General features: G+C 44.3%; 1 protein-coding gene across 3 annotated transcripts in view; it reads left to right on the top strand.

The window, feature by feature from the left end:
• Nucleotides 1–366: 366 nt before the first annotated feature.
• The window catches only part of TMC7 (transmembrane channel like 7), a 20,066-nt gene continuing 1,834 nt past the window's right edge, over nt 367–18,598 (top strand). The window contains exons 1-15 of one of the 3 annotated variants that reach the window (XM_083585083.1): nt 367–1,205; nt 2,816–3,059; nt 3,546–3,694; nt 4,846–5,013; nt 5,133–5,218; nt 6,714–6,859; nt 8,601–8,748; nt 9,653–9,826; nt 10,574–10,728; nt 11,604–11,721; nt 11,971–12,068; nt 13,258–13,441; nt 14,716–14,846; nt 15,638–15,793; nt 17,255–17,333. In XM_083585083.1, coding sequence (XP_083441209.1) covers nt 1,148–1,205; nt 2,816–3,059; nt 3,546–3,694; nt 4,846–5,013; nt 5,133–5,218; nt 6,714–6,859; nt 8,601–8,748; nt 9,653–9,826; nt 10,574–10,728; nt 11,604–11,721; nt 11,971–12,068; nt 13,258–13,441; nt 14,716–14,846; nt 15,638–15,793; nt 17,255–17,333 — 2,094 coding nt within the window. In that variant the 5' untranslated portion in view covers nt 367–1,147. Of the gene's footprint in view, nt 1,206–1,253; nt 1,318–1,832; nt 1,943–2,815; nt 3,060–3,545; nt 3,695–4,845; nt 5,014–5,132; nt 5,219–6,713; nt 6,860–8,600; nt 8,749–9,652; nt 9,827–10,573; nt 10,729–11,603; nt 11,722–11,970; nt 12,069–13,257; nt 13,442–14,715; nt 14,847–15,637; nt 15,794–17,254; nt 17,334–18,598 lie in introns of those variants that run through there. The other 2 variants (XM_083585085.1, XM_083585084.1) reach the window with 2 other exon arrangements.

Raw genomic sequence — 18,598 nt, 5'->3', positions numbered from 1 at the left:
TCAACAAAAGAGGTTTAAAGACTCTCTCAAGGCAAATCTTTAAAAATGTAGTATAAACACCAACAATTAGCAAGCACTGGCCTGCGAGCGCTCCAACTGGAGACCAGCCTTTACCAAAGGTGTCACGGACTTTGAAGACACTCAAACTCAGGAAAAGGGAGAAATGTGCTAAGAGGAAGGCATGTTTCGCAAATCCTCACCGTGATCAACTCCCACCTAGAAACCTACGTCCCCACCATGGAAGGACGTGTGGATCCAGAATTGTCCTCCACAGCCACTTACGGATTCACTTTTGAAAGTGTTCATGGAAGACAATCTTACTTGACTAGAGTGATCGCCAAAGACGACTTTATTTCCTGAATCTCCTACACATATTGATAGTTTGCTCAGCTTAACAGATACTTTGCCAGACTGTATTTGCAGGGAGGTGTAAGCCCCTACAGTCCAAGGACAATTGGAAAGCTTTTCCCATTTTCCTTCCTCCTTGCAGAGAAATATTTGAGGTCTATTTAGGAAGAGTCAAAATGGCTTCAGGATTGCTCTCCTGTACTATTTTCAGACCATGTGGTTTATATACTTATGTGCCTGCCTTGTACATTCATGAACATTTATTCTATATCTGAGACCTCAGAATTCTGATTAACACTAGTAAGGCCGTTTCCCATACAATTTGACACCAACGGTCCATGTTTACACCTGACAGGTGTCTCCAATGTCTATATGAGGCTATAAGGCTTTCTGAAGAGTCAGGTGGGTTATTATAATTGCTCTATACAGCATAATGTTAATGAAGTCATGATTATCTTGGAAGGCGGCGCCAGTTCTGGGGGTGACTTCTAATACCTAAAACTTTCAAAACGAAAAGGGAGAAGAGCCTCAAGCGTGAGCAACAACTCGAAACAAACGACCGTGAGTTTCGGGCAGCGGCGGCGGCGGCACCACGAGGCGCTGAGGCCGCTCCCCGCCGGCCTCCCCTCACAACAATAATATCCGGCCCAGCCAGCAGCCGAGCTCGCTTCCATTGGCTCCCCCGGAGAGGGCCGGAAACAGCCCGGTCAGGACTGAGCCGCGGCGGTGGCGCCTCTCCTGAGGAAGGCGGCGGAGGGCTTTGTTTGCGACGACGGCGAGAGGCCGCCCGACGGCCAGCATGGGCGAGCAGCTGCAGGGTGCCGCGAGGCGGGACAGCCCCGGCTGGGGGAGCAACGGTGGGTCGAGGGCGGGACGGGGACGTCGTTGCCGGCCTCCCAACTTGGGAGAAAGTTCCGTTGAACAGCGCGGCGCGGGTTTGTTTTGGTTTTTTACTCTCGCGTAAAACGAGTGGGCAAGGGCGGCGACGGGGGTGGGCACTTTGGGGCGCCGTGGATGCGAAAGGGGTGGCGGGGAAGAGATGGGGGCTGCTCCTCGTTTGCTCCGGCTTCTTCTCAAGCGAACCGAGTCGCTTTTTGCCCGCTTTTTGCAGGTTGCAACTCGCTATTTGCAGATAGCTCGCTTTTTGCAGGTTGCAACTTTGCTTTCTTGGGGAGTAAAGTTTGCTTTCTTGGGGAGTAAATAAATCCCACGGGGTTCTGTTCCCCTGTTGGATCATGCTCAGGGTAGGCCCTTTTTAATTTTTATGAATGGGCCGGAGTTAGCCGTGGGTTGCAGCCAATGCTAGCCTTTGCTCAAAAGGTTAAGATGTATAGGCACGACTAATTTCGGCCCTTTAATTTTCAACGGGTCGCCGCTGAGTTACCGTAAGTTCCGTGTGTGATGCAGCCCGCTGAGGTCACCTGGGCGTTGCTTCTGAGTAAACCTGCTCCGGTATCATGTTGCGACTCTGCGGGAAACTTTTTTTAAAAATGCTTCCGGTTAGAGCGAATTTGTGCTCTTAAAGGGGTTCAAAATCAACAAAATGTTGGGTGCCTGCGAGTTTTGTGCTTCACATCATCGTGGAGAGGCCTGAGTGGGTACCATCTAAAAACTAACTAGAGAAACATCGGTTTATTTGTCATGGTGTAAAAGCTCTGTTGGCTAGAAGTGCCACTTCATCAGATTTGTGAAATGGTTTAATTTAATGATGTGATCATTTTTAGCCGCCTCCTTTGGTGCCCATACCTAAGGCTCAGAGAGAGCTCATAATAATAAACATAACCAATGCCCTTTTAAAATGTGCTGGGGATTCTTGGGTTGGTCTTGTTTTTATTATATATTTTGTGTTTTTATCTTGTGAACTGCCCTGAGACCTTAAATACAAATTTAATGACTAATAATAACAATAATATATGGTATTGATAGCATTAAAAGGAGTGATATTAATGTTAATTTAATAATGGGATAGCTGCTAATTTATTTAGTGCTATCTAAATTAGTCCAGAACAACAGCCTTGTTCACATGTTGAACTATGGTTTACCTGGACTTGCTGGCTCCCATGAGACTGCTGTTCCCTGGGCTTTTTAGGTCAGTGCAATGCAGCAGACAAGCCAAGATTTGCCTTACTGTGTCTTCTGAACTCTGCATCATGGTTGAAGTGTCTTATCGTTAATCACAATCTGTAGCCAAGATTTTCCTATGATTACAGGTCATGGTTAAGGATGCTTACTGTGCGATGCAAACCAGGTGTTAGTAGCGCATATATTGTACATGGGAACATGGCACACTTTGTTCCCAACACCACCACCCTCCCTCCATGGTGGATCATCTAGTCCAACCCTCTGCAATGCAGGCATATGCAGCTGTCCAGCCGACCAAACCTGAAACCTCAGCATCAGCACCATGCTTTAAACAACTGAGCTTGGGAGCTAATTTGTTAACCTTTCCCCCCTTTTCTTTTTGCAGAGGTTTTCCTTCTTGACTCACAGTATGTAGCACCAACTGTTGCCTTTCTGCAAGAACTACCCAGTTACCAGTCTATGTTGAGGAGGAGAACTTCAGCTGGAGGATTGCGGGACTACCGCAGTTTAGCACGGACAGCTTCTGGCGAGACCAGCAGTCTCCTAGAAAGGGTTGGACCAGGAAGCCCAGGCTCTGCACAGCCGCTGAGAGAATATGCCTTAACTATCGCAGAGAAGAGAAGATTAAGGTTAGAGAGAGAAACTCTTTGAGCTGTATAGTAGTTGTGGTAGTGGGATCCATTTCTGGGTAAAAATTGCTTCTGGGAAATTGATTTTATTAATTTCTAAAATTGTTTCTAAATGGCAGTAAGTCATTTTGCCTCCACCATGCTCCTAAGCATTGGTCCATGTTCAAGGAACTTAGGTTAAGATGACGTAAGTAAAAGAATCCAAATCTTTGTGTTAAGATGAAAAAATAATTCCAAAAGTATAACCCTCCCCCTTCAGTTTATGATATAGGCAATGGCCATTCGCAGTTGTCACTCATGGTCCAACAGGCATGGAAATTGTAAGCTAAGGGATTTTTAACTTTATATGTTATATTGTAAATTGCTTTGGGATGCATCATGTGCAGTTGTTATTATTTATTTATTTTTAAATATTCCTGCATTTTCACCAGTTCTAAAATGAAACCCCCAATGATCTTGTCATGTTAATTCGTTTTATCTTACTAGGGAAATTCAGGTGGCTAACATAAGATACCTGTCAGGTTGGCATCAGTGGAGGCAGATAAGTAGCAAATCATGGAAAAAAATTGTAGAGGATACCAGAGAACTGTCATCTTACTTTGAACTTTGGGGACATGACATCCGCAGTATTGAGGGTATGTTCTTTATTCATTTGTCCGCTGCTTGATTTTGCACCTTATTTTCATTGTCTTTTTTACATCTTTTATTCAGTTTAGTGGATTTATAAACTAGTTGACTGAGAAACTCACCACAAAGAAATTGCACAAATGAAATTGTAAATAAGACACAGCTGAAATCCACAAACAAATTAAACATAAAAATACAAAAAAAACCCTAGGTTAGATTACTGCAATGTGTTATATACTGAGACTGCCTTTGAAGATAGTGCAGAAACAGCAGCTTCTGCAGAACATACAACACACGTTCTCTCCCGATTCCTTCCTTTTTCAGCTCTCTGCCTTTACAGTAACTAACTTGGCTTAAAACAGTAACCAAAAGTACAATGCATTTAAATAAGCCAGTTTTAAAAAGAATGCACTAAACGTTCACAGACAGACAAATCTGTCACAAGTCACCCACCCCACAACTGCAGGCAACTGTTCAGATCTTCAGGTGATGATCTGAGCCTTGAAAAGAAGATGTGAGAGTAAATGTCATTGCTTCAACTTCCTCCTTTATCTCTGTGTACTTTTGAAGTGGTGGGTGGAGGGAAGATAACCAGCCACCCTCAGAATCTCATGGTGGAGGGAACAGCGAGGGGGGCAAATGCTTGGGAAAAATAAAAGTGTCTTTGCCTGGCAAAGGAATGATTCCAGTGATGGTGACAGACAAGGCAACTTTGGAAGAGCGTTCCACAGCTGCGTGGGCTCCCACTGAAGAGGTTTAGCGTGTTGTCCAAACCTGGGATTGTGCTTAAAGTTTCTCCTGATTAACCATGATCTGTCACCAAAGTTTGTCGTTAAGGAGCAGAGATCTTGACCACAATTCCAGGTTTGGACAATATGAAAAGCCAAACCTTAAGTGCTGTGCTGAGCTAAAAAGCCTGTGAAGGAACCAAGTGGTTATAATCTGCTCCTTGGGAGGCAGTACATTCACGCTAAGCCATGGTTTGGCTTAGTATTATGTGCTAACTGAGGCCATTCAAAGGGCCCACCTTTCTTCCACTATGGAATTTGAGGCAGGGTACTTGGGGGTCTTCCTTCAGCAAGGTGACTGCATCATGTGCACACAGTTTTACATTAACAGTAAATGTGTTCATTCATAAATTAAATCTTTCTTTTCATAGGGAAGTTTGGCACTGGGATCCAGTCTTACTTTTCCTTTCTACGATTCCTCGTGATCCTGAACGTTGTGATCTTTCTCCTTGTGTTCACCTTTATCACCGTTCCCAGTGCCTTTTACAAACATGGAACGGTCAATGGCAGCTATGTTCAGCTTCCCCTGAAGAGCATAGGTAACACACTCTTCCTACTAAACCTGTTTTCTGTTCGCAAGTACAGACATAGCAGACGAGCATTTGGCTGTTTTCACTCCTTCTGTTCAATTAATTTTCTTTTGATCTCTTATCTACAGAGCATCACTGCACAGTTTATGTTGTCAGTGGTACCAAGGGACTTATTTACTTCTACAGTTATGTTATAGATCTGCTGACTGGCACAGTAAGTATTTGGACATATATTGCTAAATCCAAATACAAACAAAAGTGGAGGGTTTCATTAGGAGATAGAAAGCCCCCTCCCTCCCTCCCACCTTCTGGGCAAAATGGTAAGGCTGCACTGGGCAGGGTAAATCTCTAAAGCTAAGCTCTTCAGAGTAGAGACTCTCAGGTTGCATACACGCTGTGCAGTTAAAGTCAATTTGCCCCCTCAGTGAATCCTGGGAACTGTAGTTTTGTTAAGGGTGCTGGGAATTTTAGCTCAGCAAGGCGTAAACTGCATTCTCAGGATTCTTTGGGGGGTTGGGGGGGGGGAAATGTGCTTTAAGTGTATGGTATGTGTGTAGCTTTACAATGCCATGCAAGCACTTGCCCATTACTTCCTGTTAAACCAGCTTTGATCCGTCGCCTTATATTTTGGCTTCCTTAGAACCCATTAAACATAGTTCCCTTTACATTGACAGATAAAGATTTATTCCATTCAGTGCAGCCTTGCTGCTTGCTCACTCACTTGTGCAGAGCCACTGCTTGCAGGTGCCTGAAGCCTGTGCATGTATTGGTTTATTAAGTAGATACTTGTTTTTCCGAATGCGTCCATAGTGTGCGTGTGACATACATTACTGAATGCAGAACTTTGCATCCTGAGATTTAATTTTAAGCACCCTGCTTTAATTTTAAGTTTCTTGTCCTTCTAGCTGTAGCATTGTAAAATTGGTGTACAGTGGTACCTCTGGTTATATACTTAATTCATTCCTGAGGTCCGTTCTTAACCTGAAACTGTTCTTAACCTGAAGCACCACTTTAGCTAATGGGGCCTCCCGCTGCTGCTGTGCCGCCGCTGCACGATTTCTGTTCTCGTCATGAAGCAAAGTTCTTAACCCGAGGTACTATTTCTGGGTTAGCGGAGTCTGTAACCTGGACCATATGTAACCTGAAACGTCTGTAACCTGAGGTACCACTGTATTAAATTTTTACATTTAAAAAAAATTACTCCCATGGAAGAGTTTTCCTCCAAAGACTTCAAGGCAGTGTATATGGTTCCTGCCTCTCTTCCCTTTATAGACAGCTGTACTACATAGGATGGCATCCAATGAAGTAGTTTCCTTAATGCAAGGACCTTGGACTGCGCAGTGGAACTTCTCCCTCCCTCTACTTGGCCTCCCCCCATGTTCCTCTTAAATCTGTGCTGGGGATTTCCCCAGCCCTCCAAGGAGGGCATGAGTGGAGTTTGAGGAGAGGTAGGGGAAGTTCGGTTGTGCAAATGGAAATGCTTGTGCCAATTGAGCTACTTCATTGGATACCACCCTTTGGGACTCTTCCAGTTTATCTTGATTTACACAGCTGAAGGCTTTTCCTTATAGGTAAAGAGCTTTATTGGGGGTGCAGCACCATGTGTTTTCAAATAGTTGCTTTTGGCCCTTGGCAAAGACTCCAGAGCATGTCTGTAAACCGTTGTGTGCTTCTATGTAGTAACTTTCTTCTGTGCTAAATTCTTGCAGGGCTTTCTGGAAACGACTAGTCTCTTTTATGGCTATTACACAGTAGACACCATCTATTTGGGCCTCCTGAAATACCATGTGCCACTTGCCTATTTGCTGACCACGCTGGGTTACCTTTCATTAAGCTTTCTCTGGATCGTGAAAAGGTAAAGTTAGCTTGAAGTGTGTGCTGCGATGGCCCATTTGGGTCTTTCCCCTGCATTTCTCTTATTTCTTCATGATCTTTTCTCCTGTCACTATGGTTAATGTTCAACATACTTTAGTTATCCTTTATTTAGTTATCCTTTATTTATGCCGCAGGCACAATTCCTTTTAAAAAAAAAACTTAGAGGGGTTTGAGGAGGTCCTTGCTCTGCCAGTCTGGTCAGGAATGTGGGCGGCCCTTCCCTCTGGAGAAGCAGCAGTGCTAAAGGCCCCAGGAGGAAGTGCCATCTGATAGGTCAGGAATTCCCTTCCACCCCAGAGACTCTCTTCCTTGATAAACTGGGCTGAAAATGATGTGGGTAGTAAAACAGGCAAGGAGCTTCCCTGTGCTGTCTAGTGGTGCCTTTTGTAGGTTTGCAAAGGTCTCTTCTGCTTGAGTTCAACAGGACTTGCTTCCTAGTAAGAGTGTGTAGAGTTGCACTCAGAGCCGGCCCACCCTTGAGGCAAAATGAGGCGACTGCCTCAGGGATCAGGATCCACAGGGGCAGCTCTTGATGTGGATCTTCACTCACCCCCTTCTTCTCTCGTGGTGAGGGGGGAAAACATTTTGTGGTTACCCTCAGGGGCTAGCCCTGATTGCAATCATGGCTGCTGTCATAGGAGCACTTTGTCCATATAGTTAAAGCTATGGTTTTCCCAGTAGTGATGTATGGAAGTGAGAGCTGGACCATAAAGAAGGCTGATCGCCGAAAAATTGACGCTTTTGAATTATGGTGCTGGAGGAGACTCTTGAGAGTCCCATGGGCTGCAAGAAGAACAAACCTATCCATTCTGAAGGAAATCAGCCCTGAGTGCTCACTGGAAGGACAGATTGTGAAGCTGAGGCTCCAATACTTTGGCCACCTCATGAGAAGAGAAGACTCCCTGGAAAAGACCCTGATGTTGGGAAAGATGGAGAGCACAAGGAGAAGGGGATAACAGAGGACGAGATGGTTGGACAGTGTTCTCGAAGCTACCAGCATGAGTTTGACCAAACCGCGGGAGGCAGTGGAAGACAGGAGTGCCTGGCGTGCTCTGGTCCATGGGGTCACAAAGAGTCGGACACGACAAAACAACAACAACAGCAGCAAGAGCTTTGCCTTGTGATCAGTAAATCCCTTCGTAGAAACTGGTGCTGGATTGTATCACTAGAGACTGCTGGGGGGTGGGTACTGAATATTTCAGTGCTCCCCAATTTTAAAAAACCCTGCATACCTGCTTTCTCCCTGATATTCTTAAGATGCACATCTTTACACTTGGTGTATATTGGGACCCACCCTATTCTTCCGCTCATAATTTGTTAAAACTGTTTTCAATGTTGTATTTTTAATTGTTGTGACCCACCCTGGAACCTTGGGGTGAGGGGCGGGGAATAAATCAAATTGATAATAATTCTAGGGAGTGTTTATAGATAGGTAGATAGTCAAACATTTAGAAATATTTTGTTTTCAGCTGAAGCTATACAGTAGAGCAACAGGAAAATCATGAAATGCTATTTGTATGTTTCATCCCCTAATAGTGTAATCCTATGCAGAGTTACTTCGGAGGAAATTCAATTGAATTAAGCAGCACTTAATTCTGAGTGTCCATGGGTAGGATCTGGCTGTGAATGAGTATACTCTTCCATGTACAGTACTCATACAAAAATGAAAATCTTGTAAGTTGCTAATCAAGCATTCCATTTTTCGGGGATGCTTTTTCCAGATCTGTCGATGGATTCAAACAAAGCTTGGTACGCAACGACGATCAGTTTCAGAGTTACTGCAACAAAATATTTGCTGGCTGGGATTTCTGTATCACAGATGTAAATGCTGCACGGCTCAAGCATAGCAGCTTGCACTATGAGCTTAAAGTGAGTGTACCATTCCGTCTCTTTATAATGTTCAGGCTGTGACTTGCCATTGCAAATGTACCCCAAACAGTACTACCTAAACACCAGAGGGAGGGAGCAGCAGGTCTGGGGAACTCCTAAGGTTTGCAGAATTGCAAAAGAGGGGGAAATACTTTTAGGGAGGGTAGGGGGCAAAACAGACCAGTGGAGAATGCCCACTGACCATGGAATGCTATCTGACTTGTGGAGGTGTAGGTAGGAAACCAGGTGTGGATGGAACAAATGAAATGGAGTGGCCACAATCTTGAGCAGCAGAACTCTATATAGCGAATTTTTCTTGCAGGGGGCTTGTGTGTACCCCCCCCCCAAAAAAACACACCACCCATGTGCTTCATGCATTGAACGGAGTTGGACTAGATGACTCTCATGGTCCCTACCTACAATTCTATAATATGATCTATGTCAAACTGGGCTGTGTGTCATAATACACATAATACCTCCATTAAAGTGAGAGAAGAATCTAAATAGCGGTGAGTGAATCATAGCATAAACAACATGTAAGAAAAACGGAGAAACTACTCTTACTGTGTAAGCCTGTCTGAGCCTTCCGTGTTCAGTGGGGCTTACTCCCAGGAAAGTGGCTGTAGAATAAATAGCAATTATAGCAGAAGTGGATGAGAGGCTTCAGCAGAATGTCTCCTGCATCACATTTGGCTGTTTCGCCACCAAGAGAAGAGTTAAATGCTGTTTTTAATTCTGAATTTTAAATTGTTTTAAGCTGTCCTGGAACTTTGCTCATGAAGGGTAGGTAATAAGAATAATAAAGAATGTTGCTAATCTGTTGTTAGCCTCCTTAGGGATCATTTGACCAAAGTTGGGGTTTAGTTTTTAAAAATATCATTGGTGAATGAATTTCTGTTTACAGACTGACTTGGAGGAAGAGAGACTAAGGCAGAAGGTTGCAGAAAGGACCACCAGAGAGAAAATACGCATCTATTGCTTGAGAATATTCCTAAACTGCATTGTCCTAGCTGTTTTGTCAGCTTGCTTTTATTCTATCTATAGAGCAACAGTCTACTCACAAGAAAACATTTCCAATGTAAGTGGCATGGCACATTTTTATAAACAAATCTCTCCAGGCAGGGCAAGCAATGGGAATAACTGTCGCCATTTCCAAGGAGTTGTAATTCCACTACAAATATGGTGCCCCACTGGGTAATTTATAAGAATGTCCAGTTTAAACTCTGACAAGCTGTTATTATCAGTAGAACAGCCGTGGAGAGGAACGAAGATGCCAGAAAGGGAGGCTGATGAACTTAGGAATTGTGCACCTTCCCACGCAAGCAAGAGGCAGACACTTTGGGGAACTTAAAAGTACATTCATGGGAGTTTTGCAGCTGGTGTCTTGAGTGCGGATTTGGGGATGCTATCAGCTAGAGAGAAGTACGGCAGAGGAAATAGCTGACAAAACTAAAGAATCAGGAACCAAGTGTATTTCCATCTGCTGGGAAAGAAGCTGTAGTTGCTACTGTAAGATCAGGTCAGCAGGAAACAGATCTTGACGAGCGGTTCAGTTGCAAGTTGAGAGTTTCTGTGCTCTGCCTCCATGTTTTGAGACAGTAATACTTCTGAATACCAGCTGCTGGAAGCCAAAGGAGGGGAGAGGTCTCTTGTGCTTAGGTTCTGCTTGCTGGTTTCCCACGGGCATTTGCTTGGACACTATGGGTGTGAGAACAGGATGCTGGACTAGATGGGCCATTGGCCCATCTTATGTTCTTAGGAGTTCTGCAGCTAACCAGAGAAAACAACTCCTCCCTTTGCTTTTGCTTTCTTTCTCTCTATGCAGGACCACAAACCAAGATTTGACGATAACCTCATAGTACAGTACTTACCGTCTATGGTGATTACGATGGCCAACTTTATTGCCCCATTCATTTTTTCAGTTCTCATCAAATTTGAAGACTACTCGCCAGCCTTTGAAATCCGGTTAACGCTGATGAGGTAAGCGCCTGCGCTGCTCGATTCCGTAACACAATATCAAAACAGAACCTTTTTCCAACTCTGTGCAACTGCCGCCACCTATTCTGGTGTTCTTAGGTCTGGTAGCGCCTTGTGGCTGGTTGGGCTTTCCTCATTGTGTCTGGCCAAATGGTCACTCTTTGCGCTTAGTAGTTAAGAGCGATAGTCTCGTAATCTGGGGAACCGGGTTCGATTCCCCGCTCCTCCACATGCAGCTTCTGGGTGACCTTGGGCCAGTCACACTTCTCTGAAGTCTCTCAGCCCCACTCACCTCACAGAGTGTTTGTTGTGGGGGAGGAAGGGAAAGGAGAATGTTAGCCGCTTTGAGACTCCTTCGGGTAGCGGGATATCAAATCCAAACTCCTCCTCCTCCTCCTTCTTCATAGTTGCTTCCAAAATTGAGTTGCGTGACACACCCCGATGACAACTTGCAGGAATAGAAATAATAGTGTTACCTCTGCTGCTCTGGGCAAGTGAGAAAACAGAACACTTTGGCATGTTGACTCCTCGCTTCTAAGAGATCATGGCAGCAGCTTTAAAACCATGGATTGGCTGTGGGGAAAGGAAGAGAGGTGGGTCAAGGGCCCAGAAGGAGGGGAGATTCTACGAGATTCCATCATGGATTGAAATTGATGAAATGGGATGGAGGGATCCCTCCCCTAAGCTTTCTGTGCAGAATCACCTTAGCCAGTTGGCTTCCCCTCCTTGACCTTTTGCATTAAAATGCCTAAAGCTGCATATTTTAATGATCTCATGGATATCTTTTGCTTTTCTGTAATCAAAAAGATTATTGCAAAATCCCCATTGTATAAAAATTGGACAATTCATTGGTGTGTTCCTTCCATTTTGTTTTGAAGGTGTGTCTTTGTGAGGCTGGCCAACATTGGTGTTCTCTTGTTCTCACTGTGGACTCGAATCAGGTCCTGTACTAATGCAAAATGCATGGCCTGTGGATACAACTATCAGCTCTACCCTGTAAGTAGATATATATGTGAACTAAAATGAGACGTGTGAAACAAGGTCTCCCTTTCCATTGACTGTCCTTAAACCCCGCTTGGAAGCAAAGGAACCCTGGCAGAAACTGCTCACCAGAGTGAAAAGCTTTTCCAGTAGCTTTGTGAATTTTGTTTTAGTGAGATGACAATGCAGTGGTGTTTTATGATAATCTTAAAACATAATAATCAGCTGAATTTATTTTGATAAACCCTTCCCCTTTCCTTTCAGTGCTGGGAATCTCGAGTTGGCCAGGAAATGTATAAGCTGATGATCTTTGACTTCATCATAATATTTGCTATTACAGTCTTTATTGACTTTCCAAGAAAGTGAGTATAAACTTCAGTGAAGAGGCATTTCCCTTCTTTACAGTTGAAACACAATTTAAGGCCAAAAGTAACCACTTTCAGTTTTGTTTTTTTTAAAAAAATGCTGTTTCCTGTAATGTCTAAACTTGGGTATCTGTAGTTTGTGAGAAATGCTGTGCTAGCAAGAAAAGCCAGAATCATAACAGTTGCTTTAGGTCCTGTCTTGTCCTGAAACCATTGCTACTTTAAGCAAACCACGGTTGCCTGAGTTTGAACATCACAGGGAACTGCAGTTAGTGGATGCCTCTAATCTCCTGGCGGGCATGAAAGAAGGGGAGCGTCTGGGAACCATGGGCGCCCAAGGCTTACTGCATCTCATTTGTAGAGAAACCATGGTTTCCTGTTCTGCCTAACTTGGTCCAAAATACTTAAGCTTCCCCTTGTGAATTCTATACTGTATTAAAAGATGAACTACAAAAGTAGAGATTTTTGAAAATACAGTGGTACCTCAGGTTACATACGCTTCAGGTTACAGACTCTGCTAACCCAGAAATAGTACCTTGGGTTAAGAACTTTGCTTCAGGATGAGAACAGAAATCGTGCAGCGGCAGCGCAGCGGCAGCAGGAAGCCCCATTAGCTAAAGTGGTGCTTCAGGTTAAGAACAGATTCAGGTTAAGAACGCACCTCCGGAACGAATTAAGTACGTTACCAGAGGTACCACTGTATTAAGCAGTATTTAAACAAATAACTGAGCCACAAACCATAGATAAACCTTGGTTAGTTTGGATGGAGCTAAACCATGAGCCTGAGTTTGGCTGACATTCTATGCTAAACCCTGGCTTAGCTTATCATGTTGTAGTAGCAGGACAACCTAGGAGGAGTATTGGGACCATGAGCTTCACTCTTGGAACTTGCACGTTCATGCTAAGTGTGTATGAACTTGGGACAATATTGGGGGTGGGGAACAGCCTCAAACCTCATGGCAATAAGGGAGCCACAGGTTAGGTTCAAGAGCAACCTCGGAAATAATTTTGGACTTGTTTCCGATCTGGCAATATTTGCTCAACCCCACATTGCTGCACTATGCACTACCTGGCTAGCTACGAATGCACTTAATGTTTCTGATATTTTATTTCTATAAATGATGAAAAGGTTCATTTAGTTTTATTGCTGGACTGTAAAGTAGGGCTTTTTTATTACTGTTTTTAGGTTGATGGTTACCTATTGCTCATATAAGGCCTTCCGGTGGTGTGGTCTGCAGGAATTTGCCATCCCTGACAACGTGCTGGAAATTGTTTACGGGCAAACTATCTGTTGGATTGGGACTTTCTATTGTCCTCTTCTCCCTGCCATCGCAGCAGTAAAATATTTTGTCGTCTTTTACATTAAAAAGGTACCTGGTCTTTTTAATGCTGACTGTTGCCTAGGTGTATCTGTAACTACAGTTTTAATAATTTCCATCCTGCACCCGACTTGTAAAGGGAGGAGTTGCAGAAATAGAAATAGAAATACTTTATTGTCACTGTATCACTTGTTTACAGTGAGATTAAATGAGCCCCCCTCCCCCCGACAATATCTCAGTCCTTGTTACACTCTGTGCTGTCATACAACCACCAACCCCGAATGTCAGCTGCAATGTTGCTGTCTTCCATTCAGCAGCCTCACGGCCCATGGGTAGAAACTGTTCTTTAACCTGTTGGTGCGGTTTATCATGCTTCTATATCTCCTGCCCGAGGGCAGGAGATTTAAAAGGTGCTGGCCAGGGTGTGAGTCATCCCTCAGAATGTTCCTTGCTCTTCTGAGGCAACGGTCTCCTGCGATGACATCTAGCGGGCTCAGGGGACAGCCCATGATACCATGTGCTGTCTTCACCACCCTCTATAGGGACTTTCTGTCCATGGCGTACCACACCATAATACAGTATGAGAGAACACTTTCTATCGTGGACCAATAGAAGGAAATAATCAGTTGCTGTCTAACATTGTTCTTTCGCAAGACCCTAAGGAAATGAAGTCTCTGTTGGGCCTTCCTAACCACCTGGGCTGTATTGACCTTCCAAGTAAGGTCTTCACTAAGATGGACTCCCAGGAATTTAAAGGAAGAGACTCTCTCCACACAGCCCAACAGAGCAAACTTAATAATTGCAGAACAACCATTTTTGTTCTCGTACAAATTACTTACTTGTTTCTCTTCAGTCAGGTACAGAGGGGGGTGGAGCTTGCGGCCCTCTGCATGTTAATTGTATTACTATTTGAATTCTGTGCAATACAATAAAATACAACAGAAGAAAAGAAAAATGCAATTAAAAAGCATACGGCATCTAGCGCGGTGCATTACAATGACCACATTGAGGCTGTCAGAAATTTTAAGTCTGGGGAAAGATGTCTGGGGACCACAGGAATAGAGTTTAGAATAGGAATCCACAACTGGACGTTGCTGGGCAAAATCTGGCCCTTCAGGGTTAGGCCTGAGCCCCACTTGCTAGCCCAGATATGCAAGAAGGTGCTGGTTCAAATGACATTGGGAGTTACTGACAGGTGATTGGTGTGTGTGTGTGTGTGGCCTTCCTGCTGCTTTTCTCAAAGTGCCTCCCTGCTATACAAAACTAGTTCCTCTCCAGGAGCCCAAACTTCTGGCACCTGGGCTGAGCTCTTTTCTTCTCTCCAGATTAGTCTGATGCATACATGCAAGCCTTCAACGCGGCCCTTCAGAGCGTCCAGCTCCAACTTTTTCTTCCTGGTGGTGCTCTTGATTGGCCTCATTCTAGCTTTCGTTCCGTTGGGACTCAGCATGGCGCAGTAAGCAGTCCTTTTAATACAGCTTTGCCTCTCTGTTACTGTGTAGCTGGGAGGGGAAATGGGCTTCGCCTGGGTGTATCCAAGTCCACTTATGTGCCAGTGTTCAAAATCCTAAGTTGTGATGACAGCTTATTTCACTGTAGAAATGGTCAGGGTTGAAAATACATGCGAGCTAAAAAGCCTTGGAAAATAAAAAGGAATTTCCTAGTGCATAACAAACATTTTTATGGGTGTCATATAAGCCTTCCTGGGGGGAGAGTTTCCTGAGCAGAAAGACTCTCCCCTCTCTCATTTCAGAGTGTGGGGACACATCTACCTTCTGAATGGGGGCTCCTGCTATCAGAGGACACTGGAGGAGGGCTTCATATGAATCAACCTAGACCCTTCTATCATAGTCTCCATGTGCCCCCTTCTGTGGGAGGTCAGGAGGATGGCAACACAAGAATGGGCCTTTTCAGTGGTGGCTCCCTGCTTGTGGAATGCTCTCCCCAGAGAGGCTCACCTGGTGCCATCATTTGGTCACCAGACAAAAGCATTCCTTTTATGACAGGCCTTTGGCTTTTAATTATTTGTGGCCTTCTTCAACAGGTGGGATGTTTTAGTTCTGTCTTTTAAAAATATGATCAAGTTTTATATTTTATTGTTTTAGTTTCATGCTGGTTTTAATGTATCCGTTACTTTGTCATTGTTGTAAGTCATTTTGAGTTACTTTTGCATTTGAAAAAATGACTAATATGCTTAGTTAATAGTAATATTCTTGCACATGCTTCCTTCCTTCCCCGCTTAAACAGCATTCCCTCCTCAAAAGCGTGTGGGCCTTTTGTGAATGTTAACCGTTCGTGGGATGTCATAGAACATACGGCGCATCATTTTCCACCAGTATTGCAGAAGGTTCTGAATGGCATTGTATCGGAAGCATTTGCAGTGCCTTTCTTTATGGTTGTCTGGTAAGCACTGGCCAGGCTGGCCTTGATCTCTTCCATGTTGTTCTTCAGTGTTGTCTGGGGTCAATAGAAAAATGTTCCCAGTACACAGCCATTGGATCATGTTCAATGTAAATGTACCAGATTTTTTTTGGCGGGGGGAATGTTGAGCACTGCTATGCATAAGCAACCATTGGATATTTAGTTGAAACAGTTCATACTGCTGGTGTTTCTGCGAGTATGATATCCATATGATATTGTAAAAATAAAAAAGATCTACTGTATCTTAATAATGTGTCTAGCTGCCACCCTTTCCCCCTCTAACTCTGACAATCGCTTAGCACTATATAGAGCAGTGTTTTTGTAGTCGGTATTCTTCCATTGTGCATAATACCGCAGTTGTGTGCTGAAAGCACTATTTTATTAATGCCACTGCTGTTCCTTTGTTTATTTAAAGGATTTTTGCCCTGCTCTTCAGCGGCAAAGGCTTCAAGAGCAGCTTATAGTTCAATAAAAAAACAAGGCCATTCCTCCTCTCAAGCTTAGAATACTGTTCCCTTGTTTAGCTTCAGTTGCTGAGGTCACCATTGGCAGGCATCTGCTGTGGAGAAAGCAGCGCGGACAGTGTTGCAGCCTTTGCTAGGGTTGAGTGTCCCACGTACATTTGAAGCTGCCCTGTACTGGGAGGCCATTGGGCTGACTGGTCCTGTACTGGGAAGGACTACCTTGGGCGAAAGACTCCTTGGGTTAGGGTTTTCTAAGCAGGGACTAGATAAGTATGCAGTAGCCATGGATTCCCTACATTGGCTGGGGGTTGGACTAAAAGACCTTTTGAGATCCTTTCCAACTCTGATTCTGTTGTTGAGTTTGACTGACATCAGACCTCAAAGGCCTCCAGCACTGGTCCCCTTTCCCAGCCCTGCTGCCTTTTAGATCCTTACATGTAGTCTCAATTATAGCAGTCTTTTGACACTGCAATGCCTCTCTTCTCGTGGATTTCATTGTTCAAATACTAAGAAGAGTGTAGCTGATGTAGGGCTCACGCCTTGGATGCAGATGGTCCCAGGTACAGTCCTTGGCATCTCCAGTTCAAAAGGTTGGGTGGCAGGTGACAGGAAAGACCCCCTGCACAAAGGCCTGGAGAGCAGCTGCCAAGTCAAAGATGACAACACTGAGTTATATGGACAAAGAGCTTGAGCTCGTATAGGGCGGCTTCCTGTATAAATGCAGAAAAAGGTCATTGGTTAGTTAATAAGTTTATGGCCCTAAACCTCCATGATAAACATTAAATTGCTATTGGAGACAGATTACTGGGCTCGAGGAACTCTTCATCTGTCTTGTTGAAGTTGTTCCTGCATTTGGTAGCCTGGGAGTCCTTACTATTATTTCATATGTATTTCAATCTTCTGGATGCTGTTTTACAAAACTTGGGCCTGCATCAGTATTAAACTGTCCTGATGTTTGCGTTTCTCCATTGTTTTACAGCCTTATTATGTTTTATTTCATTGCCTTGGCTGGAGCACATAAACGAGTTGTTAATCAACTCAGGGAACAATTAGTTATGGTAAGTTTAAATCGGTGCTTCATCTCCCCTCCCCAAATACTGCATGCACAAGTTGTCCTGACAGTCCAATGTATGATGAGAGCCATCTTTTTTTTTTTAACCTGCTAAATATTTGTTGTGGGATCATAGGACATGATGTCAAATTAATACCTTGGACAGATTACTCACATGGGATGTCAACCAAGGCCATTGCTTTGTGTAATTAACTCCTAGGCCCCGCTAACGTTTAGTGAACTCTGCAAGAGTTTGGCAGGGTTGCTTTTCCCCCCTGTGTGTTTTACATATTTTGCCTCTTTAAAATCGTGCACTGTGTTTTTGTTTTAGCTTTAATCTTGATGGCTAGAAATGCATTTCTGGGCTTCAGAGAGAGCCACAAGCTGCAACCCATGGAGTCCAAGGCTTACACCAGCCTTTGCCAACCTGGTGCCCTCCAGATGTTGGACTACAACTCCCACTAGCTGTCCTGGTGGGAGCTGATAGGAGCTGTAGTCCCAGCATTTGGAGGGCACCAGGCTGGATTAGCCTGTGGCATTATTTTGGAGCAAGTATCTGAGCACAGTCTTCTCTGGGCTTCAGTAAGGCAGGAAATCATAATGAATGGAGTAGAAACTCAAGTCTGGCCACACTCTAAGGAGTAACAGGCTGAAGAGTGGCAACAGGAATTTTGAGGGAAGTGGAAGGTTGTCCTTGACCAACTGACCTCTGAGAAGATGTCACCCAAAGTTTCTGCCAGTTTGCATGTTGCAGAGTAAAGGGCTGCAGCACACAGTTTTTTAAAAAATGAAAATATATGCATGCATTTCTTTATTCAGAGCCAACTGCTGTTCAATCACTGTGCTTTTGCTTAGGTTAAGGGTAGGGATGTTCTTGGGTGCCAGCTCCCATTGGCCCCAGCCACATGGATAGGCAAACTAAGGCCCCGGGGGCCAAATCCGGCTCAATCGCCTTCTAAATCCAGCCTGCAGACGGTCCGGGAATCAGTGTGTTTTTACATGAGTAGAATGTGTCCTTTTGTTTAAAATGCATCTCTGGGTTATTTGTGGGGCTTGGGTATTCGTTCATTTCCCCCCCCCCCCAAAAAAAAATATAGTCTGGCCCCCTACAGGGTCTGAGGGACAGTGGACTGGCCCCCTGCTGAAAAAGTTTGCTGACCCCTGATCAATGGTCAGGGATAAGAGTTCAGCAATATCTGGAGAGGCCATAGGCTCCCCACTCTGGTTTAGATCTTGCTTGGTAGGGGACTTGCACTTTATATTGAAGGAGAA

This window comes from Podarcis filfolensis (assembly GCF_964270895.1).
Source record: "Podarcis filfolensis genome assembly, chromosome: 14".
Taxonomy (NCBI): domain Eukaryota; kingdom Metazoa; phylum Chordata; class Lepidosauria; order Squamata; family Lacertidae; genus Podarcis; species Podarcis filfolensis.
This window is presented reverse-complemented; position numbering and strand designations above follow the sequence as displayed.